We start from the raw sequence: 27,332 nt of genomic DNA, 5'->3' as shown, positions 1-27,332 counted from the left end.
TAGGAGAAACAGACACACACACACACACACCCCGCCATACCACCACTACCCAGGTCCTTGGAGGAGATGCTTGAGAGTGATATGCCTTCTACACATCTATCCAAGAGCTTAAAATTTTCTTAATAATTTAGAAAAGTACACACTCAAATGGTTGTAAGAATATATCTGCTTCTAGGAGAAAAATGTTGACATGAGCCAGCCCTCAAAAGTTACCTCTTCTAAAACTTTTTATGTTTCACTGTCGACTACATAACTATGGTAAATATTTGAATATCGACAGGAAGAATTAGCTCTGAGATATACATTTACAATGCTATAGATCTAGGCAAAAGGCTCTAGATGTGTTTAAGTATGTTGGTTGAGTTTCTCCACTGATTTCGATGCCAGAGTTTCTCCACTGATTTCGATGCCACCACAAAAAATTACCATAAAAATGTAGATATTCAGCTCTGGATTTTGTCAGATAATTAAGCTTATGTAAGAGAAATCAAATTCTGGTGTCACAAACAGCAAGCATTTAGAACTTAATTAAAAATATTTCTAAAGAATATTCAGAAATTTAGATTTAATCTGTGCTAAGAAAAACAAAATGATTAAATGAGAAGAGCAACAAAAATTATTAAATGTCTAAAAATATGACTTATGAGGGAAGATTAGACAAAACAAACCCAATTTTTTCGAAGAGAAGAGACGACTGAGAAGGGACATGATAACAGATTTCAAGTACATAAAAGGTTGTTAGAAGGAGGAGGGAGAAAAGCTGTTCTTCTTAACCTCTGAGGATAGGACAAGAAGCAATGGGCTTAAATTGCAGAAACGACAGTTCAGGTTGGACATTAGGAAAAAATTCCTGTCAGGGTAGTCAAGCACTGGAATAAATTGCCTGAGGAGGCTGTGAACACTGCATCATTGAATATTTTTAAGAGCAGGTTAGACAAACACCTGTCAGGGATGATCTAGAGAATACTTAGTCCTGCCCTGAGTACAGGGGACTGGACTAGGTGAGAGAACCTGGATTTGTGCAGGAAATGGCCCACCTTGATTATCATACACATTGTGAAGAGAGTGGTCACTTTGGATGGGCTATTACCAGCAGGAGAGTGAGTTTGTGGGGGGGGGGGGCGCAGAGGGTGAGAAAACCTGGATTTGTGCTGGAAATGGCCCAACTTGATGATCACTTTAGATAAACTATTACCAGCAGGACAGTGGGGTGGGAGGAAGTATTGTTTCATGGTCTCTGTGTGTATATATAATGTCTTCTGCAGTTTCCACGGTATGCATCCGATGAAGTGAGCTGTAGCTCACGAAAGCTCATGCTCAAATAAATTGGTTAGTCTCTAAGGTGCCACAAGTACTCCTTTTCTTTTTGCGAATACAGACTAACACGGCTGTTTCTCTGAAACTTAGTCACAGGTATTCTGAGTAAAAGTCTTGGACAGGTCACAGGCAATAAACAAAAATTAACAGCCCATGACCTGTCTATTACTTTTAATCACAGGTATTTTTAGTATAACTTGGGGGGAGGGCAGAGCTGAGGGGATGTCTGGGGGGGCCACAGCTGGGGGTCAGCAGCACCAGCTGCCAGGGGCCACGGACCGCAACTGCTCTGGCCGGCCACCTGGGGATCACCGCCTGGGGCCAGTGGACTGCAGCAGCTCTGCCCAGCCCCCAGGCCGGGCATGGCAGCCTGGTGGGCCATAGCAGCTCCGGACGGCCATCCGCAGTAATCCTGTGGACCTCAGCTGCTGCGGCTGGGGACCACTGCCCGAGGCCACGGCTGCTCTGGTTGGCTGCCTGGGAACTGTTGCCTGGGGCCACTGGAGCAGCAGTGGATGTGGCTGTCCCCTGGATTGCTCCAGCAACAGCTGGTGTGGCTGTCCTTGGGGCCAGCTGCTTGGGCAGCCCTGGTGTCAGCCACACTGGACACTGCAAAAGACACGGAGGTCGCGGAAAGTCATGGAATCCATGACTTCTGCAACCTCCGTGACAGACACTGAGCTCTATAGATGACCTCTTGAGGTCCCTTCCAGTCCTACAATTCTATGATTCTAAGGACTTGTCTACACAGTCCATGGCAGCCTAGTGCAGGGTATATTCACTCTCTAGCTTGCCACAAACTGTTAGTGTAGACAAACTGTAAGAAAAACTAAAATACGTTTAAAAATTAGGGCTGTCGATTAATTGCAGTTAACTCACGCAATTAACTCAAAAAAAATTAATCGTGATTTAAAAAATTTATCTCGACTAATCAGTTTTAATCGCACTGTTAAACAGAATACCAACTGAAATTTATTAAATATTTTGGATGTTTTTCTACATTTTCATATATATTGTATTCTGTGTTGTATATAGTGTATATTGTGTATATATAATATAATAAGTGTATATTGATTACAAATATTTGCACTGTAAAAATGATAAAAAGAAACAGAATTTTTCAATTCACCTCATACATGTACTGTAGTGCAATCTCTTTATCATGAAAGTGCAACTTACAAATGTAGATTTTTTATTTGTTACATAACTGCACTCAAAAACAAAACAATGTAAAACTTCAGAGCCTGCAAGTCCACTCAGTCTTACTTCTTGTTCAGCCAACCGCTAAGACAAACAAGTTTGTATACATTTACGGGAGATAATGCTGCTCGCTTCTTATTTACAATGTCACCTGAAAGTGAGAACAGGCATTCGCATGGTATTTTTGTAGCCGGAATTGCAAGGTATTTATATGCCAGATATGCTAAACATTTGTATGCCCCTTCATGCTTTGGCCACCCTTCCAGAGGACATGCTTCCATGCTGATGATGCTCGTTAAAAAAAATGCTTTAATTACATTTGTGACTGAACTCCTTGGGGGAGAATTGTTGCCTCCTGCTCTGTTTTACCAGCAGTCTGCCATATATTTCACGTTATAGCAGATAGTCTCGGATGACCCAAGTTCATGTTCATTTTAAAAACACTTTCACTGCAGATTTGACAAAACGCAAAAAAGGTACCAATGTGAGAAAGGGGGGCTTGTGTCATGGCCACACAGGGTGGGTAGGGAGTTGCAGGGTGAGCCTGCTCCGCAGAAATGGCTCCTACCACTCCTGTCCCCAGTGATGCCTGAGCTCGGCTCCCTGCTCCAGGCACTGCGATTTGGCCCCTGGTGTGTGAGGTTACAGCACTGCTCAGCCCCCACTTCAACCAGGACAGGGGATTTTGTGAGTCAAAGCATAACAGTCCCACAAAACCTAGGACTGTTGGAACTGTGCATTCAGCTGTAACTGCAATTAATCTAGTGTAAATCAACCACAGTTCCCACAGACAGAAATGAAACATACCATTAATCAGAAAATAAGCCAAATTAGATAAAGTGGACCAGAAGTTAGGTCAAGTTAAAAGAAGACAAGTTAAGTGATGGAGTAACTGCGTGAGACAGCACTGGCACAATGCATCAACAGCTGAAAATAGTACCAACAATGGACCAAGCTACATTAAATGCAGACCTAAACATCTAACACGAGAATGGCCAGTGGCAGAATTCTATTGACTACTCAGATAGTCTTAGACATAAAAGCTCCTGATGATCCCATGCTGCATCTGTAGTGGAAATGGTAACATCACTCAGTCTCTTCCCATCACCTTTTTTTGGGTCACATCCCAGTTGGTCCAGGCAGACCTCCTTCAGCACCACAGAGTGGGTTTATGGGAGAGAGAAAGAGATTCACCATATGGAAGGCATCCCATTATTCTACACTTCTATCAGGCAGGGCAGAACAATACTATAATCCTCACTGTTTAGGTGCTTTGGGTAGAAAAAAGAATGACACACTCAACTGCTGATGTATGTTTTTGGGTACTACTAATACTTGTATCTACTATTTCCTTTTCATCACCTACTTCATTTACATTCAGGTGTATGGGTATTCTATGTAAATCAGAGAACTAGCAGTAAGACAGGCAATGTAGCTCATTTGTTATATGGAAAATTAAAACAGACACTGAAAAGTCAAACGGGCCTATCAGTATACAGTCAATGTACAAAAAGCGTATTATGATCATATTTATTGTCATTTAGGTCCAAAGACAATATACCACCAATATAACAAATGTGTCTTTCAACTAGTAAGAAAAGTTGGAACTTTTAAAGTATTATAATATATATTCAACCACAGATGTTTAACATTCAGAAACACTACAAAAGAAACATTCAGACAGACACTTTCTTTTATCATTACTTGACTGTGTTTAAATTCCAGCAGTTTTCCCCAAACACACCATTATTAGATCCAGATAACCTCATGATGTTTTAAAGCCATCTGCTTCAAAGAAATGGAAACTCAGGATAATTGAGCAGACATATTCTCCAGTTCCAGAATTTATGTTTGTTGGTTGACATCACAAGATCTTGACCCTTTTCATTTAAAATTGAAAACAAAACCCATGAACTACTCACCTCCGGCTGAATAGCTTTAAATACTGGGACATCCATTAGTGTTATCTGACCCTGAAATACAAAGTCATACATTACATTCAAAATTAATTTTCTGTCCATTTAAAATCCTACATGGTTCTAAGGTGCCAACTGTACTTGTTTTAGTCTGTTGTATTTTGTTGTTTCACTATAATCATGCTGGAAATATCAGATATTATGAATCTGTTACCAACAAGCATCTTTGCTATTACCATTAAGACATGCTGCATATCCAAAGTATAAAGCTATGGTCAGTATTTCACATTTATTCAAATAAACAAAATCCTATCTACAAGCAAGTAGGCTATTCTTATGAACCAAATCCTGCATTTGTTTATTTGAGTTATGATTTAAAACATATAAGCTATCAGGTCAAACAGAGAAAGACTTCTAAAAATCGCCAAGAAAACACTTTCAATTCCTCACAAACTCAGTTTCTCTCAATGCTCCAAACAGCTTTCTCTTATCATTATATGTATATCTTTTGAAACATTTTTGCATCTCATTAATCAATCGTGTCATTTCTCATGTTTGTTGCATGTGAATCACAAAGCTGAGTTCCCCTGTCCCAAGGACACAGGAGACAAAGGTCCATTTTTCCTGTCTCTAAGTTCTTATATGGCATCCCTCATCACAGTATCGGTTTATATGCCAAAAATTAACAAACAAAAGAACTGTCTTCCTTCCCACCAGCTAGAATTAACAAACAGTGGTTTGCTTTTTTGTTTGTGTTTTTAGCAAAGGTGATGAAAGGAGCTGTATTTCTGTGTGAGAAGAACTACTGACAGAGATGCATTTTGTATTTAGTTTTCAACATTGAATTCCATGGTAATTTCTGATCTCTTTTCAGGCAGTGAGTTTCATATTGTCTTTGTCTTATTCCCTTGAAAATGCCATCTCTTGTGCTCAAGAAGAAGAGCTCTGCATGGCTCAGAAGCTTGTCTCTCTCACCAACAGAAGTAGATCCAATAAAAAAAAAAAAACATTACCTCGTCCTCCTTTTCTCTATAATATCCTGGGACTGACACGGCATATCCCCAGTGTGTGAATCTCTGTTGCAAGTTCTGTAACCAGTGGACTGACCACAATCTCCTTGCCTGCCACAGAAGGAGGTGGGCATTTTTGCAACCATGGCTATTTTGGCATCCAACAGAATTGAGCGTAAAAGAACTCCAAGGCTGCGGACAACTTGACAATCTCAGAGCAGATGCCATCAACAGTGGTAACATTATAGAAGCAAGAAGTCCTTTGAGGTACTTCCCTTTTACAAACAGTACCATCTCACTCTTGTCTGGGCTTAGCTGCTCTTACTCCAAATACTGATTTTGGGTAAGCACTGGGAGTTCATCTGATCATGTTTATTATAAAATTTAAAATACCATTTTTTAAAAATTATGATTTGATTTTTAAGAGAGCTTTATGGGCATAAGTGTGAGACTAAACTCCAGTTACACTGATTTTTACATGAAACTACGGATGACACACACACATGCACATACATGTGTTTGGATACTTTTTTTTTTTTTTTGCACGTCAACAATAAATCAACTACAGACTTTTCAAACCAAGAGTCCCAGTTCTACTTTTTTTAAACTCAAGTTTCCCTGTATTATTGATACACTACTATGCAGCTAGTTGGACAACAGTTTTTCAGCCAATTTTAGTCTGTCCTTTATCAGTGCATCAACACCAGAAAGTACCTAAGATCATTTTTAAAGTTACTATAAAATAATTATTCATTCCCAAGCTGCCTTCTTAACAGATTGTATTCACAGATTTTAACTACCAACCAAGTAGTAAGAATATTTCTGTCTCTTTATGCCAGCAGAAGTTAAACTGTACGCTGAATTCTAACACTACACTTTTAAACTAGCTACTAAGGGACATCAGACAGACCTAGCCTCACAAGTTAATTTAAGAGGCAACGAATAATAGAACACAAAGTTGTGAATTTCAGTTAGTTATTATTCCATACCCACAAGAGGAAAGGCAATTCTTGATTTAGTCCTAAGTGGAGCGCAGGATCTGGTCCAAGAGGTGAATATAGTAACAATGACCACTTGGTAACAATGACCATAATATAATTACATTTGAGATCTCTGTGGCGGAGAAAAATCCACAGCAGCCCAACATGGCAGCATTTAATTTCAGAAAGGGGAACTACACAAAAATGAGGAAATTAGTTAAACAAACATTAAAAGGTACAGTGAGAAAAGTGAAATCCCTGCAAGCTGCATGGAAACTTTTTTAAGACACCATAATAGAGGCTCAACTTAAATGTATACCCCAAATTAAAAAACCTAGTAAGAGAACCAAAAATGTGCCACCATGGCTAAACAAAGTAAAAGAAGCAGTCAGAGGCAAACAGGCATCCTTTAAAAAGTGGAAGTCAAATCCTACAGAGGATAATTCAAACGAGCATAAACTCTGGCAAAAGAAGTTTAAAAATATAATTAACAACAGTTAGCCCAAGACTCAAAAAGTAATAGCAAAAACAATGGTAAGTACTTCAGATGCAGAAAGACTGCTTAACAACCAGTATCGGGCAAACTGGTTGAAACTATAGTAAAGAACAAAACTGTCAGACTCGTAGCGGAACATGATTCGTTGGGGAAGAGTCAACATGGTTTATGTAAAGGGAAATCATGCCTCACTAATCTACTAGAATTCTTTGAGGAGAGGGGGGATCAACAAGCATGTGCACAAGGGGGATCCAGTGGATATAGTGTACTTAAGATTTTCAGAAAGCCTTTGACAAGGTCACTCACCAAAGGCTCTTAAACCAAAGTAAGCTGTCATAGGGTAAGAGGGAAAGTCCTCTCATGAATCAGTAACTAGTTAAAAAAATAGGAAACAAACGGTCAGTTATCAGAATGGAGAGAGGTAAATAGTGGTGTCCCCAAGAGGTCTGTACTGGGACCAGTACTATTCAACATATTTATAAATGATCTGGAAAAAGGGGTAAACAGTGAGGTGGCAAAATTTGCAGATGATACAAAACCACTCAAGATAGTTAAGTCCCAGGCAGACTGCGAAGAGCTACAAAAGGATCTCTCAAAACTGGGTGACTGGGCAACAAAATGGCAGATGAAATTCAATGTTGATAAATGCAAAGTAATGCACATTGGAAAAGATAATCCCAACTATACATATAAAATGATGGGGTCTAAATTAGGTGTTACTACTTAAGAAAGAGACCTTGGAGTCATCGTGAATAGCTCTCTGAAAACATCCACTCAATGTGCAGTGGCAGTCAAACAAGCTAACAGAATGTTGGGAATCATGAAGAAAGGGATAAGATAATAAGACAGAAAATATTGTATTGCCTCTACATAAATCCATCATATGCCCACATCTTGAATACTGCATGCAGATATAGTTCCCCCATCTCAAAAAAAATAAACTGGAATTGGAAAAGGTCCAGAAAAGGACAACAAAAATGATTAGGGGTATGAATGGCTTCTGTATGAGGAGAGATTAATAAGATTGGGACTTTTCAGCTTGGAAAAAAGAAACTAAGGGGGAATATGATAGAGGTCTATAAAATAATGACTGGTGTGGAAAAAGTAAATAAGCAAGTGTTATTTACTCCTTCTCATAACACAAGAACTAAGAGTCACTAAATTAAATTAATAGGCAGCAGATTTAAAACAAACAAAAGGAAGTATTTCTTCACACAATGCACAGTCAACCTGTGGAACTCTTTGCCAGAGGATGTTGTGAAGGCCAAGACTATAACAGGGTTCAAAAAAGAACTAGATAAATTCATGAAGGACAGGTCCATCAATAGTGATCAATGGCTCCATGTTTAATTGGCAGCCGGTATCAAGTGGTGTACCCCAAAGGTTGGTCCTGGGGCTGGTTTTATTCAATATCTTCATTAATGATCTGGAGACTGGCGTGGATTGCACCCTCAGCAAGTTTGCAGATGACACTAAACTAGGAGGAGTGATAGCTACACTGGAAGGTAGGGACAGGATACAGAGGGACCTAGACAAATTTAGAGGATTGGGCCAAAAGAAATCTGATGCGGTTCAACAAGGACAAGTGTGGAGTCCTGCACTTAGAACAGAAGAATGCAATGCTACAGACTAGGGACCGAGTGGCTAGGCAGCAGTTCTGCAGAAAAGGACCTAGGGGTTACAGTGGACAAGAAGCTGGATATGAGTCAACAATGTGCCCTTGTTGGCATTTTGGGCTGTATAAGTAGGAGCATTGTCAGCAGATTGAGGGACATGATCATTTCCCTCTATTCAGCATTGGTGAGGCCACATCTGGAGTACTGCATCCAGTTTTGCCCTCCACTACAGAAATGATGTGAACAAATTGGAGAGACTCCAGCTGAGGGCAACTAAAATGATTAGGGGTCTGGAACACATGATTTATGAGGAGAGGCTGAGGAACCGGGATTATTTAGTCTGCGGAAGAGAAGAATGAAGGGGGATTTGACAAATGCTTTCAACTACCTGAAGGGGGGGGTTCCAAAGAGGATGGATCTAGACTGTTCTCAGTGGTACCAGATGACAGAACAAGGAGTAATGGTCATAACTTGCAGTGGGGTAGGTTTAGGTTGGATATTAGGACAAACTTTTTCACTAGGAGGGTGGTGAAGCACTGGAATGGGTTACCTAGGGAGGTGGTGGAATCTCCTTCCTTAGAGGTTTTTAAGACAGGCTTGACAAAGCCCTGGCTGGGATGATTTAGTGGGGGACTGGTCCTGCTTTGAGCAGGGGGTTGGACTAGATGACCTCCTGAGGTCCCTTCTAACCCTAATATTCTATGATTCTATGGCTCTTAGCCAGGATTGGCAGAGATGGTGTCACTAGCCTCTGTTTGCCAGAAGCTGGGAATGGACGACAGGGGATGGATCACTCGATGATTATCTGTTCTGTTCATTCCCTCTGGGGCACTTGGCATTGGCCATTGCACTAATATTAGGGGGTTTTTGCATTTGACTGCCCATTTCTTAGGGAGAAAATATCCATCTCCATCAGTTCTGTCCAGCTTGAGCAGTGGGTATATGCTAAGTAACTCTCACCCCAGCCTGGAGCCTTTCCCCTGCAAAGTTTACAATCTCTGTTAGAGCCCCATGAACCTGCAAAAGTAGTCCACAACCCAAAGGCATCCCAGTACTGAATTTACAAGTTCCTTGATATGGAACCATTTGGCTTGCGGAACTTACAATCTCATTTGCAACTTTGTAATAAATATATCTTTAAAATGTGTTAAACAAAAAGAATCCTAACACACACAAGCAAAACTGCAGATTTCACACATTTAAAACTAATGAACTATTTTTCCCCACAAAACCTGGCTTGCTTTTTAAGTCTCAATGATATGTACATAACAAGCCAAACTGAAGTGTCTCATTTGAGCTGATTAAGTTAGAGGACAACACTTCAGCTCAGAATACGCGAGAAATGTATTTTATGATGCTTACTTTATGAACCAATTTTGCTCAAGTTTCTTTTAAAACCAAGCAAGGAAAGATTCAGCCCAAATGGAATATGAGGAAGTTAAATTAAAAACTATGCCTATTAATTTGATTTTGGTAGTGCAAACCCAAAGTAAAATTTCTTTCCCATGTCCTTAGCACTTGCAAATCCGTGGATGAAGATTTTGGTGCTTTCTGGCCAACTCCATCTTCTCTGGGTGGCTTAGTTTTTTTGATACTTCAAGCAGAGTTCTGAAATGCTCATCTTGACTTGAATTGTTCAAATGAAACAAGTTTCCCCACAATCATTTTTCTTTATCAACAGTTAGCGTCCCTCAAGAAAAAATGTACAAGTTCACTACAACTGTAAATTTGCAGTATCTCTTTGCTCTGTCCTCTGGGCAGGTCTTTGTGAATAAGTATTTTGACTACAAAAAATTAACAATATGGGGAAATTCATTCTTCTATATTCCAGAAACTGAGTATGTCTAGCAATCTTATACATTAAATTAAAGAATGTCTCCATAGCCTAGAATGAAAAAGAGAAAGGACAGATAAAACAGATTCTAGAAAGATTTCAGAAGATCAACCAACCTACAGCAGAGACAGCCAAAGAGAAATATATTTGGTTATGCATTTTAGGTAATAGTTCTAGAACGTGTCAGGGAGAAGCATTACTTTCTATGAGAGAATGCTGGCTTTCTTGGATCCCGAAAAACTGAAGAATCCTTCAAGAGGAATGTTCGTCTTTCAAGGAATTTACGTAATCTGTGAAGTTAGCATCTGGAAAGGCAAACAATCTTGTGGTTAAGGCACTGTATTGGGAGTTGGGAAATCTGGGTTCAACTCCCAACTCTGCCACAGTGTTCTTTATTGGGCAAGATGTTGCAGTACTTCAGCTCCCCGTCTACGCAGTGATAAGAGTACGTTAACTCACATGGGTGTGGAGGAGATAAATTCATTTGTATTTTTGAGGTGTTCAGATACTACAATGATTTCCACCACAGAGTTTTCCCTCTGTGTGTGGAGGGGGCGGGGTGGGAGTACTCTCTCTCAGTATCAATTCTCAGACAGCCTAAAGCAGAAAATTTACAGCCAGTAGGATCAGGACCAACATATTCAGTTTCCTCCTCAAGGACTGCAGGGTCCTTCTACAATTTAGAATTTGTTTATTGGGGATTTTCCTGGACAGCTTTAGGAAAAAATGCTAGTAAGAGGGGCCACATCATTCAGTTTAAACATCTTCCAGAGCTCAGGCTCTGTAGGCATATGATACTCCTCAAGGACGACTGTAGTGGTGTTGGGACTATATGCTTCTGGGTGCAGAGCTGCTAAACTGCAATCAGTTGCATAGTGTAGGTAGTGTTCTTTTCTTCCATGGCGGAGACATGCCTTGGGTTTAAGGTACAGGAACTCTACCAAATGTTTATCTGTAAAGGTGGCTGAAGAAGACTAGATCCTTTTTTACTGTGTGATGAAGGCAGCCGAAAATATCCTACTTGGTCAAATATTTCTATTTCAGATTAGTTCAACTGCTTGCAGGAAAAGCAGATTTATTCCAGAATAGTGAAAAGCAGCATAGCTGCAGATTTTATATAATTTCTGTCCTTGCTGGTAAACCTCTCAGCCGGTTTTGAACAGAAATTTAAGGAACTGTTGTGTGCTGTCTTTGAGGCAGAGAAGTATCTGAGCTCCACAGACAGGGCAGTCTGCCAGAAAGAACTATAGCATTTCAGTTTCCAATTGACTTTGCTACCTGCTATGCGAGGTCAAGAAGAAGAACTTAACTGTTAGGAATCTGTCTCTGAGATGCAGAATATGGTTTTAGAATGGATGGACTAAAATTGCTGGCTATAATGCAAAATGAAAGTCTAGATTTTGGTTACAGATGAATATTCACAACACTATTTCCTTGGGATGTTGTAAATTCTGAAAGCAGTGCTTTGTAATTTGTTTCATAACTATGTTTATCATCACGAGTATTCATGGCTTCCATCTTTGCCAAATGTTTGTCACTAGACAACATTAAGACATTAGGATAAAGTAACAGCAAGGCTTCTGTTAAACATAGCATCAGTTATGTTTGTATCCTAATGCCCAAAAGCTCCTCTCTGGGGATTGTGCTTGTTTGCTCACCAATTTTATTCCAAAGCTTTTGTCATAATATAATTCCATTCTCTATAATAGACGGATGCCTCCTGTTGCTCATGTTTGGAAATTCCATAGTCTTACTAGTTTTGGTAAAACAAAACTTGGTGAAACACAAGTCTATTTCAGAAATGCTAAGAAAAGGTAAAATGTTTTCCCCCCATTCATACTCTAGGGGCCCAATTCCCCACTATATTTGATCTGCTCTCAGATATAGCAGAGACTGGCAGCTGCCATGCACTGGTTGCAGCTCTCTGACCCATGGTCACTCAGTCCCACTGGAAGTTGGAGCAGCAGGCTGGCTACTCCAACTATCTCCACTGGCTCAAGCTGCACAAGGAAGCTTACACCAATGGAGGGGCACCAGAATAGAATGAACCCCATCACAGGAAGCGTATGGAAATCGTACGGCCCAAAAGAGTTGCAACTGCCATTTTCTCTTTGGTCTCAGGTCCTAAGGATATTGGTCAATAGCCCTCTAAAAGATCTAGGACCTTTGTTTTGTCAGGGCCATACAGCATCTAATCCAGCACAAAACAGAACACTAGCATATCTGGTTTTGGTACTAGATCAAATGGACTGCACCACTTTGAGACTCTTACCATGCTTAAACCCAATGCTCTCCAACTTTTGTTTTGCTGCCCCCCACATTCTATATGGTATACAGAATGTACACTGCTAACATGATTTCATCAGGATCCAAAGATCAGCAAGATTAGACTTTCCAGTTGTGGTGGTGAAGACACTTATCAAATTCATCTCTTTACATCATCTGTGCATTGGAGACATTTTCCCCTAAGAGCACAAGAGTATGGTCTTCACCTGGTAGCTGGAGACATTACTACCTCCTGTTCGGTACAGTAACTCCTCACATAAAGTCGTCCCAGTTAACAATGTTTTATTGTTATGTTGCTGATCAATTAGAGAACATGTTTGTTTAAAACTGCGCAATGTTCACTTATACTGTTGTTTGGCAGCCGCCTGCTTTGTCCACTGCTTGCAGAAAGAGCAGCCCGTTGGAGCTAGCTGCTGGGGGCTTGGAATCAGGGTGGACCAGCAGCCCACCGATCAGTTCCCCACTCCCCTACGTTCCCTATGCAGCAGCCGCCCAGCAGGATATCAACTGCTGGGCAGTTCAGCTGTCCCTCTGCCCAATGCTGTGTGCTGCTCCTGCCCTCTGCCTTGGAGCTGCTCCCAGGAGCCTCCTGCTTGCAGTGCAAGGAGGGAGGGAGGAAGAGGGGTGCTAATGTCAGGGTGCACTCCTCCCCCCCACTTCTTTACCCCATCTGGCGATCACCACAGAACAGGTGGGAGACATGACAGGGCAGGATGGAGGGAGCTTGCTGGCAGCAGCTGCTGTCTCAATTTGCTGATCTACTTAAAAAGGCAGTGTACTTAAGAGTGGGGTCAGTGTATTTAAAGAGACAATGCATCTCTCTCTCTCTCTCTCACACACACACAAACACACACACACACAGTGTGTCTCTCTCTGCCATGCTGTCTTCCCTCCCTCCATTCGTGCTGCCTTGTAGAGTGTGAGGCTACATTAACAACGTGTTAACCCTTGAGGGTTCAGCCCAGTACTCCATCATTTAGCAGTAAGACATTCCCTGGGAAATATCCCACCCTCTGACTTCACCACCTCAACCAAGCTTCACAATCATCATTGCTGTGTACAGTATTAAATTGTTTAAAACTTGTGCTCTGTGTGTTTGTGTGTGTGTGATAAATATATATATATATATATGAAATATAAATATATATAAAATATAGTCTTTTGTCTGGCAAAAAAAATTTCCCTGGAACCTAACCCCCACAATTGGATTCACTTAACATCATTTCACTTAAAGTAGCATTTTTCAGGAACATAACTACAATGTTAAGCGAGGAGTTACTGTAGGCTCAACACTATTTTCCTATTCCTCTGAGGTTTTAATAGATGTACATTGTAACTTGCCTTTTCTTTCTGCACCGAAAGTATTTCATAGTCCACATCCCACACCTGGCTCACTACTTCAAAAATGTCCTGCCACTTGGCAAGTAATTTGTTGCCTATGACTGGTAATTGCAACAGGACTTAGCCTCTTCACTCTCCAAGCTTGCTGTAGTAGTCTCTACTACAGGTGTATAGGAAGTATCAAACTGGAAACATGAAAAATCAGGTATTTTATCATATAGCATGTCTTAGTATACTGATTGGTATTCTCTGCCTAAGTCTTCTCTGGGACCCGGTTTTATGTTCAGAGGTATTTACTGAGTTCATTTTATTGTCTTCATCAGTTCTGGCACTGATTGAACCAGGGGTGTTATAAATCTCAACAGGTCTTCTTGCATACGGTATCATTCTGCCCGTTTGTCATTAACATCAGTGTGCCCAGTTGAAAATTTTTTAGCTATTGCTTCATCATATAGCCTTCCTGTAATAATATGGGAAGCAGATAGGATAAATGGAAACCCAAATGGAACTGGACAATTAAAAGAAGAGAAATAAAACAAAGTACTAAGAGAGCCGAGGATGGGTTTCCCTACAAGAATAAAAATAAGGGTTTGTTTTTGAGGGTTTTTTTGTGAATTTATCCGTTTTCCCATCTCGGCAAGAATAGGCAGACTAGGATAACACCAGAAGAGAAGTTACATCCAGTTAATGCCTCCACCAGTAAGCAGATATGCCACCTCCTGGTCACTCAGTTAACAGTATAGAATTTCAGCTATGGAGTACTTCAAGCCTATTCACACAAACATGAACCCTAAAGTGAATATTTATCTCACTAGAAAAAAAATGATTTTTTTGCATATTCAAACCTTGTTGGCAAAAAGGAAAGTCATTTGCTGGAGAACGTAAACTGGACTACAACTGCAGAACAGTTAACCTCAATTTAGAAGCTCTAACAAAAGCTCCATTTAACAAAATGAACATCTGTCCAGTTTGGGGAATAATTTGAGTAACGGAAAAAGACTGTAATAAGAATTTTTATGCAATGTTAAGATTCTGTCTCAATAGGTAACATATTAAAACCTTAATGCAAATTAATGGTTTCTCTTACTAGAGCTGACTTGGTGGCTTTGAAGTGCCGTGAAATATAGAACAGGGCAAAAGAATACGTTTGTATCTCACTCACTAATGGTGATCTAAAATCTGCGGATGGGCTAAATCAACATACCTCATTGCTGCTCAACATCATCCTCTACTGGCTGAACAGGAGTTAGTCAATGGAGCTCCGTCAAGCCTTGCCAGCTATCCTGAATATGTAAGTGTAATGACAATTCATGTTCCAGATTCCAAAACGAAACCATCATTTCCTTCATATAGAGGTATCACAGGTTAGGGAAGGCACTATGGTATTGTATGTAGCTGGGCTTGGAATGCCAAACAGCAGCGTGTATACGATTGAGAAAAATACAGCACTGAGGGACATGCTTCTTAAAAAATATTTTGCTGAGAGTTTTTTTTTTTAAATTCAAAGAGACTTTTCTAAGGTGTTCATCAACCTAGTCTCTGAATGCCTCACAAACAAATGAATTTATCTTCACAACACACCTATGAAGTAAACGGTAAATTAATTCCCTGTAATTCAGTTTCTGTAAAGCTATCTATCGTGCAGAATTCTCAACTCCTGGGTCTTAGCTCAAGGGTAACAGTTCTCCCTGAGCCATTAAGATTTAATAATCCATCACATGCCACCTACTGCTAAATACAGATATTTCCCCCTCCAAATGTTCTAGTTATTTTGATTGCACAGGAAGTGATGCTTCCGTGATGACAGCCCATGCAAAATCATCATCAAAAATACCTCCAAGAAAAAATGAAAGCTAGGCACAAGAATGAAGATCATTCTAAAAGATAATCTCCAAATACTATGGGGAGCTAGGGAGGCCAGTGAGATTCCAGGAATAAAATAAAATATTGAGAAGCAGTATTGTAAATAGTTTACCTTTTTCTAAAGATTATCTGGGAATGATTCTTACTCCTGAAGAGTAAAAAAAAGTCAATAAACCTGCACCTGCAACAATCAAGACCAATGTGTTGAAAGATTTTTTTTTCTAATTCATAAATACAAAAGAGGAGCAAGGTTCCTCTTAAACATCCAACAGTGCACAAAACATTCAAGTCTACAGGAGACAACAATTAACATATACACTTCCAGTAAAGTAAATAAAGCAGCCAAGTGAAAAAAAGGGACATCTGGAAAAATGAAGTGGATGGGAGAATTTGGTTTCTCCTTACCTTGGAAACAAGCTCTGGAACAGAGAGAGCCACATACAAGATTCCCTCGAGGCTAATTTTCAAACAATAATGCTTTGCACATGTGTATTATACAGATATCTCCAATGAAAACATCTGAAGAGACATTGGTGGCAACCTTACCCAAGATAAATTAACCTTGATATAGCCTTCCATCTGCCAACCCAGTCAGGCCAAAGCAATAAGATACCAGATTCATTTATATACAGTCCTTTTGGTCACAGTATTGCCCAGAAAATTGGTGTAAAAATACCCGCAAAGTTGGGTTATTCCTGGCGGAATTCTGTGCATCTGCAGACACGCAGAATTAATCTCTCACATAATTTTGTATTTTCCCAGCATAAAAAACATTTTGCCTAAGAAGTGCTGCAGTTCTGCCTTTTGCCCACCAGTGGGTGATGTGGTGCCAGAACAGCCAGCTGCATTCAAGAACTGCAGCACTTCTTCGGCAAAATGTTTTTTATACAGGAAAATTCAAAATTCTATGCCCACTGCTGCAGAATTCCCCTATGAGTAGAGTTCATCACAGCACCCTGCCTGCAGAGCCAGGTTAGGACAGAGTGGGGCACACAGGGCTGGGATTCAGAATGGCTAGTGGGGGGGACAGACTGGAGCATGGGCTCAGGAGCTAATGGGGTGATAGTGCTGAGCCTGGGGAGGAGGACTGCAGAGACACAAGGAGAATGAGGAGTGTGTGGAGAGTGGCAGACCTGCCTGACTGAATGGGAGAGGCTTGGGGTCAGCCAGGGTCCGCATGGGGTAGGCTTCCCAACACTTAACAATTCCACTCCCAAAAGGAAAACCTCCTACCGCCACCCAACATCCTCCAGGTTCACTCTCAGGGTCCTTCCCTCTCCCTCAGCTCTTCCATTACCCTTACCTCCCCTAAGCCTTTGCACTGCTTCTAAGAGATGCAGGAAATACAGCTCTGTACTGAAATTTAAATGAATGACAAAAAGTTCTGTATTAATATGCCTCATAAGGAATCTATTTGTCAAAAAAAATAGCAGATTTTTTTTTTCTAAGTCTGTATTGTTACAGATATACTTGGTAACAGATATTTTGAAATAAATTACCAAAATAATTGTAACTAGCATGATTATATTGTGTTATTTTGACAAATAAAATATGCAGAATTTTGCAGAATTTTCAAATATTGTGTGCATAATTTTTAATTTTTTGGCACTGTATTCTCCCAGGAGTATAGGGTGGACTTTTTAAATGGGCTTTACAGACCATTCCATATAAAATACCAATGACCTTAACATTCAGTATATGGAGAAGGACCTCACCAGGACAGGGATGTGGGCACGGGAACAATGCTAACAGAAGAATAGGCTTTGAGTTGAACAAGAAGGTGAAGCTTCAGAGTGTTCCTAAACCTCATTCATCCTGCAACCTGAGGTCATTGTCATGAGAAAAATATCTTCCATGTAAGAAATGTAAGATCACAAGAGCAACATGGGTTCAACAGAAGTTTTTGTCAGCTTTGATGAAAGTGCCCCTATTACAGAAGAGACTTTTTAACTTATGGTAACTGAGTGGTTAAAAATACAAAGCTGTGTGAATGTAATTGCAGAGACAAGTCAAACTGACTAATTCATGACAAGTCAAAATACCTGGCACATGTTCCTTGATGGAATTAATCTTAACGATAATCAAGCAGTTTTTGTATGATGTAGGTAAAGGGGTCCTTGTTGGTTTGTTTGCCCCACACCACAAACCTATTATTCTCAGCATTCTTCTCAGGTTCCTTCCAAGACATCCAACACCAGAGTACCTGCTTAGAGTCACCCGAGCTACAGAACTCTGCTTTTCTATCAGGAACCCGGATGTTAGGCTTAGCCCATATGCAAACAGAAATAGAGGTTTACTCACCTGTACCCACAGTGCGAGATGGATTCTACACATTCATACCCCAAGGAACACTTCATAGAAGTGTCATTGGAACGCTTTCACATGCTCCTTCCTGCTCCTCCTCCTCATTATTCCCAAATGTTCTGAGGGTGAGCCTATAGAAGGGAGTGTCTCGATAAGTTCCTTCCACAATCTCATCAGGTCTGCAACTGTAATAAGGACTCTGAGGATGAGGGGAATGTAAAGGTATGTCTACAGTATGAAATTAGATTGAATTTATAGAAGTCGATTTTTTAGAAAGCGATTTTATACAGTCGATTGTGTGTGTCCCCACACTAATGCACTAAACGCATTAAGTTGGCGGAGTGCGTCCACAGTACCGTGGCTACTTTCTGAGTGTTGCACTGTGGATAGCTATCCCACAGTTCCCGCAGTCTCCGCCGCCCATTGGAATTCTGGGTTAAGCTCCCAATGCCTGATGGGGCAAAAACATTGTTGCGGGTGGTTTTGGGTTCGTCATCAGTCGCCCCTCCCTCCGTGAAAGCAACGCCTTTTTTCCGTGCGGGCGCCATACTGCTTTCAGCAGACGGTGCAGTAGGACTGCTAACTGTCATCATTGAACCACCACTTCCGCTGCCACTCTGCTCTCCTGATGCTATGAATCCACCTCGCAGGTCCTCTATATGACAGTCATCATCCACCACTTCCGCTGGCACTCTGCTCTCCTGGTGGTTTCAGGGCCACTTCCACCGCAACTCTGCTCAGCTGCTCTTGTCTCACCATAACACGGCAAGTGTGCAGCCCGCTCAGCTGTTGTGTCCTGGCAGAAGACAGGTCTGCAAAACAGGTCATCCAACCACCGCTTCCCCTGCAACTCTGCTCTCCTGCAGACGCCATACCACGGAAAGCATGGAGCCTGCTCAGATCACTGCGGCAGTTATGAGCACTGTAAACACCTCGCACATTATCATGCGGCATGTGCAGAACCAGAACCTGCAAAAGCAGGCGAGGAGGCGATGGCAGCACGGTGATGAGAGTGATGAGGACATGGACACAGACTTCTCTCAAAGCACGGGCCCTGGCAATTTGAGCATCCTGGTGGCAATGGGGCAAGCTCATGCTGTGGAACGCCAATTCTGGGCCTGTGAAACAAGCACAGACTGGTGGGACCGCATAGTGTTGCGGGTCTGGGATGATTCTCAGTGGCTGCGAAACTTTCGCATGCGTAAGAGTACTTTCATGGAACTTTGTGACTTGCTTTCCCCTGCCCTGAAGCGCAAGAATACCAAGATGACAGCAGCCCTCACAGTTCACAAGTGAGTGGCAATAACCCTCTGGAAGCCTGCAAATGCCAGACAGCTACCGGTCAGTCGGGAATCAATTTGGAGTGGGCAAATCTACTGTGGGGGCTGCTGTGATCCAAGTAGCCAACGCAATCACTGAGCTGCTGCTATCAAGGGTAGTGACTCTGGGAAATGTGCAGGTCATAGTGGATGGCTTTGCTGCAATGGGATTCCCTAACTGTGGTGGGGCAATAGATGGAACGCATATCCCTATCTTGGGACAGGACCACCAAGGCAGCCAGTACATAAACTGAAAGGGGTACTTTTCAATGGTGCTGCAAGCACTGGTGGATCACAAGGGATGTTTCACCAACATCAGTGTGGGATGGCTGGGAAAGGTACATGATGCTCGCATCTTCAGGAACTCTGGTCTGTCTGAACAGCTGCAGCAAAGGACTTACTTTCCAGACCAGAAAATAATCACTGGGGATGTTGAAATGCCTATAGTTATCCTTGGGGACCCAGCCTACCCCTTAATGCCATGGCTCACGAAGCCATACACAGGCAGCCTGGACAGTAGCCAGGAGCTGTTCAACTATAGGCTGAGCAAGTGTAGAATAGGGGTAGAATGTGCACTTGGACGTTTAAAAGCTCACTGGTGCAGTTTACTGACTCGGTTAGACCACAGCGAAACCAACATTCCCATTGTTATTACTGCTTGCTGTGTGCTCCACAGTATCTGTGAGAGTAAGGGGGAGACGTTTATGGCAGGGTGGGAAGTTGAGGCAAATCACCTGGTTTACACGGATTACGCGCAGCCAGACACCAGGGCGATCAGAAGAGCACAGCAGAGCGCGCTGCGCATCAGAGAAGCTTTGAAAACCAGTTTCATGACTGGCCAGGCTATGGTTTGACAGTTCTGTTTGTTTCTCCTTGATGAAAACCTGCCCCCTTGGTTCATTCTACTTCCCTGTAAGCCAACCGCCCTCCCCTCCCCCCTTCCATCACCGCTTGCAGAGGCAATGAAGTCACTGTTGTTTCAAATTCATGCATTCTTTATTATTCTTTTATTCATCACACAAATAGGGGGATAACTGCCAAGGTAGCCCGGGAGGGGTGGGGGAGGAGGAGGGAAGGACAAGGCCACACTGCACTTCAAAACTTATTGAATGCCGGCCTTCTGTTGCTTGGGCAGTCCTCTGGGGTGGAGTGGTTGGGTGCCAGAGGACCCCCCTCCCCCACGTTCTTCGGCATCTGGGTGAGACGGCTATGGAACTTGGGGATGAGGGCGGTTGGTTACACAGGGGCTGCAGTGGCGGTCTGTGCCTTTCCCGCACCTCAACCATATGCCAGAGCATATCAGTTTGATCCTCCAGTAGCCTCAGTATTGCATCCTGCCTCCTCTCATCATGCTGCTGCCACCTTTCCTCTTGATCCCGCCACCTCTCCTGTTGCTCCTGCCATCTATCCTCTCGCGCGTCCCTCCTGTCCTCACGTTCATTTTGTGCTTTCCTGCCATTGTCTGCCTCCACACATTCTGCTGGGCTCTTTCAGTTTGGGTGGACAGCATGAGCTCAGAGCACATTTCATCATGAGTGCATTTTTTTCACCTTCTTATCTGTGTTAGCCTCTGGGACAGAGATGCTAGTCACAGCGTTGAAACATTTGCAGCTGCGGGAGGAAAAAAAGGGAGATTAAAATTGAAAAAGACACACTAGCCATTTAAAAAGAGGGGCTGATGTTTTCGGGTTAATGTGCAGCACAAACCCAACTAACCCCCCCACACCCAATTCTCTGGGCTGACTGCTTCACCCCTCCCCCCCACCGCATGGCTAACAGCGGGGATGCTTTCTTTTCAGCCACAGGCAAACAGCCCGGCAGGAACGGCCACCTCTGAATGTCCCCTGAATAAAATTCCCCTATTTCAACCAGGTGACCAAGAATGATATTCTTCTGAGGACAACACAGAGATAAAGAATGGATGTTGCTTCAATGACAGCAAACACTGGGACCACATGCTGCCATGCTTTCTTATGCAATGATTCCAGACTACATGCTACTGGCCTGCCATGGTAAAGTGTTCTACCATGGAGGAAGCAATAAGGCTGCCCTCCCCAGAAACCTTTTGCAAAGGCTTTGGGAGTACCTCCAGGACAGCTTCATTGAGATGTCCCTGGAGGATTTCCACTCCCTCCCCAGACACGTTAATAGACTTTTCCAGTAGCTGTACTGGCCGCAAATGCATCCCAAGTCTTCAGGGCAAAGTAATCATTAAACATGCTTGCTTTTAAACCGTGTATTATATTTACAAAGGTACACTCACCAGAGCTGCCTTCTCCGCCTTCAAGGTCCGGGAGCCTGGGTTGGGAGGGTACTGTCTCCAGGGTGATAAAGAGTTCCTGGCTGTCGAGGAGAACGGTTTCTCCGCTTGCCTGGTGTGCACTATCATCTTCCTCACCCCAAAATCCTCATCCCTGTTGCATGAGACTCCCTTGCAGGAGTCCACGTACAGGTGTGGGGTAGTTGTAGGGGCACCCCCTAGAATTGCATGCAGCTTATCATAGAAGCGGCATGTCTGGGGCTCTGACCCCGAGCAGGCGTTTGCCTCTTGGGTTTTTTGGTAGGCTTGCCTAAGCTCCTTAAGTTTCACACAGCACTGCTGTGGGTCCCTGTGATAGCCTCTGTCCTTCATGCCCTTGGGAGATATTTTCAAATATTTTGGCATTCTGTCTTTTGGAACAGAGTTCTGATAGCACGGATTACGTCTCCCCATACAGCCATCAGATCCAGTACCTCCTGTTCCGTCCACGCTGGAGCTCTTTTGCGATTCTGGGACTCCATGGTCACCTCTGCTGATGAGATCTGCACAGTCACCTGTGCTGATCAGCTTGCCACTCTGGCCAAGCAGGAAATGAAATTCAAAAGTTCATGGGGCTTTTCCTGTGTACCTGGCCAGTGCATCCGAGTTGAGAGTGCTGTCCAGAATTGGCACAATGGAGCACTGTGGGATAGCTCCCAGAGGCCAATACTGTCAAATTGCGTACACACTAACCCAAATTCGATCCGGCGATGTCGATTTCAGCGCTAATCCCCTCGTCGGGAGGAGTACAGAAATCAATTTTAAGAGCCCATTAAGTCGACAACAATGGCTTCGTTGTGTGGATGGGTGCAGGGTTAAATCCATCTAACTACTAAATTCAACCTAAACTCGTAGTGTAGACCAGGGCTAAGAGTGAGTAAGTAATGTCTGCTGCTGCTTCAAGTGGCCTCTACACATTCCCAGGGTAGAGGTAGTCTGATAACCAGAACTATGACACAGAATTCTAATTCAACTGTGACTGAAAAACTGCTCTATCAAATTGTGCATTGGACATGGATGCTAAAATTAAAGAAATAATATTTAGTGGATTTGTGTATCAAGCTCCAAGTTACAATTCAGCAGATTTCAGAGACATTTAAAGCATGACAAAGAGGCTGACTTAGTCCTAGTGGAGCACTCCTTAACCCCCACAGGAAGAGGAACAGTCTAGCTTGTGGTCTCTTCAATACATAACCCTAACCCATCTGGAGAAGCATTGAGGAAAAAAAATAGCCTGACCCTTACAACTCCCTAAACGATATGAAGAGCTGTGAGGATCTTCTACAGCCTTTTTAAAAAATAATATGACAATGCTCTTTTAGAGTAATGTGTAGAGTCTCTATTCATCCAAGTACACATGAAAGCTGGGAAAGAATATTGGTAGAGAAACTGAGGGAAGTTAGTTACTGCTTTGGGCAGGAATATAGGACATGGACGAAGGATCATTTTGTCTTTGTGGAAAACTGTAAATGGTGCATTCACCACCAAAGCCTGCAGTTCACTTACTCTTCTGGGAAAACGTATTGCTATGATGAATACTATTTAATAGATTAAGAGAGAGCACTCACTAATAGTCCTCACTCAATTCATAAAACCAACCTTTGAACCTATCAGGGGTTCTCACAACAAATTTTTTGGCAACCAACTCTTGCTGGTGGCTGCTCTGACAATTTTTCCTAAAATACTTAATTAACTTTAGGAAAAACAAATATGCACATATACATACCCAAAACATTGTAATTTATTTATGTAGGATTTTTTTTTTTTTGCATACAATAATAAAAATGTACGGTTTCTATTCTTTACTGGACCTAAATAGAACAGAAACACAAATAAGGTGCTTTGCACATTCTTGTCTTTTTTTTATTGTTTCTTTTGCTTTTTTGGTTGTTTTGTTTAAGACTTGCTAGCTACTAAATCTGCTGTGAAATGTGGTATTAACAAACGTACAAATATCAGTTTTCCAAGCAAACTTACTTAGCCTTGACAAGCCCAGGGACAGAGAGGTAGGTACGGACTGAGCGCGGGCCAGGGGCGATAGGACCCTGGGGGGTGAGCTCAGGGCCAGAACCAACCACCACGCAGCTGGAGAACAGAGCCAGAAGTCCCATGGCTGGAGCCTGCCACCCACCATCCCAGGACTGAAGCCTGACCTCACCACCCCCAGGAAGGTGGAGAACTGACTGGCTGCCTGCTCCTCCAGCTTGTGTATCTTCAGAGGGGAAACACTACCCCACACCAATACCAAGACTTCAAAGAGCGTATGGAGGTACCGTGCACAGTTTCTTAGTGCATAAGATTATATCCACAGAAAATCTGACACTCTTGAATATCCTGTTAGACTACAAGACAGATAACACAATAAAAACATTGCCATTCCTCCTGGACATAGTTCTACTATGGTTTGAAACCACTAAAGTCATTACTTCCTTCTTCAAAAACATATCTGAAAGACAGGTATGAAGCATTAAAAACCCCACCAGACAGTCAGTGAGACTGATAAAAGATCCTCCCAATGCTGAGAACACCAAGTAGCCTCAATATGTTAAGAAACCTGAAATCCCCAAAATCAATATACTGGACTACCCCAAATCACACACTGGAGAAAAATACCGTGCTTCGCTACCGGGACAGACATTGAAGTCTCAACAACCAAACCAAACACAAAACACACATCGAAATAGGGTCTGGCATATCAAAGCAGAAACTGACATGACAGGGTAGGAACCAGAGCACTGCGAAAAAATACCAAAGCCTCCTCCCTCAAAAAAAAAAGGACTGAAGCACTGCAGAATATGTTGGAGCATTCAAGGCAATCTTCTCAAAAGGAATTTAGGCATTTGTACTAGATAAACAGATCTCAGTTCCTTAGCATAAGAGTGGAAAAGTATGGATAAGTGTTATAAGGATACATGACCATCTCTAGAAGAACTGAAGTAATGTAAATGCACAGTCTAACAGGGAGTTCCTGCATCAGCTATAGATCAAGAAGGAACTAACTGAAGCATTAGGAGAAAAGACTATAATAAAGAGGACATCCAGCTTACACTCTACACCAGTGGTTTTCAAACTCCAGGTCGCGACCCAGTACTGGGCGCGGAATGTAGGGCAGTTCTGATCAGCACCGCCGACTGGGTCGTTAAAAGTCCCATCAGTGGTGCTGCCTGGCTAAGGCAGGCTAGTCCCTACCTGTTCTGACAGCACACTGCCCCCCGAAAGCAGCCAGCAGCAGGTCCAGTTCCTAGGCAGGGGGGCCACGGGGCTCCACACGCTGCCCTTGCCCCAAGCACCAACTCTGCACTCCCACTGGGCGTGAACCAGCCAATGGGAGCTAAGCGGGTTGCCTGCGGGCAAGAGCTGCACACCTCCATCTAGGAGCTGGACCTGCTGCTGGCCACTTCCAGGGTGCAGCGTAGTCCGCGGTGCCAGGACAAGCAGGAAGCCTACCTTAGCACCCCCGGCTGCACCGCTGACTGAGAGCTGCCAGAGGTAAATCCATGCCCCAATCCCCTACCCCAGCCCTCAGCCCCCCACCCGTCCCAAACCCACAGCCCCTTCCTGCACCTCAAACCCCTCACCCCCAGCTCTACCCCAGAGCCTGCATCCCCAGCCCAGAGCCCTGACCCTCTCCCACACCCCAACCCCCTGCCACAGCCCTGAGTCCCAAAACCCGGAGCCCCCTCCTGCACCCCAAACTCCTCATCCCCGGCCCCACCCCGCAGCTCTCACCCCTGCATCCCTACCTTCTGCTCCAGCCTGAGGCCCTCCCACACCCCAAACCCCTCATCCCCAGCTCTGCTGCATCTTGGGCATCAACAATTTTCCTCAACTGGGTCGCAAGAAAAAAAAAAAGTTTGAAAACCACTGCTCTGCACCACTACTGCTGCCCTTAAAGGTCACCAATCCTCATGACCTAAGGGAATTCTACCAGTTTCACACTGAGGAGCTAAAACCTGGAGCTAATCCTGCTCAAATGATATTATTACTCAAGTATTATAAATCATGTTTTACAGATGAGAAACTGAGGCAAAGTAAAGGTGACTTGCCCACGGGCAACAAAAATGATTAGGACTATTGAACAGCTTCCATATAAGGAGAGATTAAAAAGACTGGGACTGTTCAATTTAGGAAAGATGACTAAAGGCAGTTCTACTCTGCCACTTAAATCAATCTAAATTGCATCACTCAGGGGTGTGAAAAGGACACCCTGCTGTGTGATGCAACCTAAGCGCTGTCCACACTAGTACTACATCAGCAGTAGACACTCTCCCATCGGCGCAAAGCATCTTCACCAGATGTGCTACAGCAGCACAGCTGCACCGATGTAGTGCTTCCAGTGTAGACTGGCCCTAAGGGAGGATATGACAAGGGGTCTATTAAATATGAATGGTACAGAGACAGTTAATAGGGAGTGTTATTTACACCTTCACATAACACAAGAACTAGGGGTCACCTGATGAAATTAATACGCAGCAGGTTTAAAATAAACAAAAGGAAATATTTCTTCAAACAACGGACAATCAACTTGTGTAACTCATTGCCATAGCATGATGTTAAGGCCAAAAATGTAACTGGATTAAAAAAAAAAAAGAACTAGATAAATTCATGGAGGATAGGTCCATCAATGACTATTAGCCAAGATGGTCAGGGACACAACCCCATACCCCAGGTGTCCTACACCTCCAATTGCCAGAAGGTGGGACCGGACCACTCAACATTGCCCCTTTTCTGTTCATTCTCTCTGAAGCAGCTGGTATTGGCCACCGTCAGAAGACAGGAAACTGGTTTATATGGACCATTGGTCGGATCCAGTATGGCCATTCTTATGTTCTTAACACAATACAGATCTCGAGTCCAATTCTTTAAATCATAAAACCACCTTTCCGTAACATACCAGGGTACAATCCAGACTAATGAGCAGCTGTCACCCCTGCCCTGCAACTTTGGGTGCCTTACAATGCATTGCTGAAGGAATTCCTACTTGGGCTGCTCACAAACAACCTTCCAGCATGCAAGCCACAACCTGAGCGTGTGTGTGTGTAACTGCAACCTGCCAGCTACAGTTGGATTACTTTCAGGCTCTCATCAGCTTTGGTTATACTGCAGGGTGACCCCAACACACTCCCAGTCTTAGATTTTCCAGCAGAAACTTACGTCCTGTACTGTCCAGCCTGGGGCCTGGAGGAAGCTGGAGCCTGTGACCAAAGGAACCACAGAGGGCCTCTTTTTGAAGCCCTGTGGGTGGGAGGTGGGGAGAAATAGGGTTGTTAAGAGCGGAAAAGAAACAGCGCCAAAAGTATAAGTATTCCCACAAAAAGATAAACTTGTTGATTGCTTACAGCATATTCTTCTGGTGTAACCTTGAGAACGTCGAATACCACTGCATCAAAGCTTTTCTTCAGTTCAGCAGAACCTTTGTCACTTAAGGATTCAGAGCTGCTACTCTTCTGTCAAAAATAAATAAAAAAAGAACATAGATACAGCTCTCTTTTCAAAACAAGAAGAAAAGGTTTATTTTCAAGTGTCTCTTTGTTCCAAGAAACATTTTTAT

At 42.9% G+C, this 27,332-nt stretch overlaps 1 protein-coding gene across 7 annotated transcripts in view; it reads right to left on the bottom strand.

Moving 5' to 3' along the window:
• Positions 1 to 27,332, bottom strand: part of RALGPS2 (Ral GEF with PH domain and SH3 binding motif 2) — a 279,035-nt gene that overhangs the window by 196,224 nt on the left and 55,479 nt on the right. For 2 of the 7 annotated variants that reach the window (XM_073356496.1, XM_073356498.1), the window contains exons 5-6: positions 27,121 to 27,228; positions 4,440 to 4,490 (exon numbers count right to left, since the gene is read on the bottom strand). In XM_073356496.1, the coding sequence (XP_073212597.1) occupies positions 4,440 to 4,490; positions 27,121 to 27,228 (159 nt within the window). Of the gene's footprint in view, positions 1 to 4,439; positions 4,491 to 18,160; positions 18,209 to 26,935; positions 27,017 to 27,120; positions 27,229 to 27,332 lie in introns of those variants that run through there. The other 5 variants (XM_073356499.1, XM_073356501.1, XM_073356495.2 and 2 more) reach the window with 4 other exon arrangements.

Source organism: Lepidochelys kempii, chromosome 8 (assembly GCF_965140285.1).
Source record: "Lepidochelys kempii isolate rLepKem1 chromosome 8, rLepKem1.hap1, whole genome shotgun sequence".
NCBI classification, from domain to species: domain Eukaryota; kingdom Metazoa; phylum Chordata; order Testudines; family Cheloniidae; genus Lepidochelys; species Lepidochelys kempii.
This window is presented reverse-complemented; position numbering and strand designations above follow the sequence as displayed.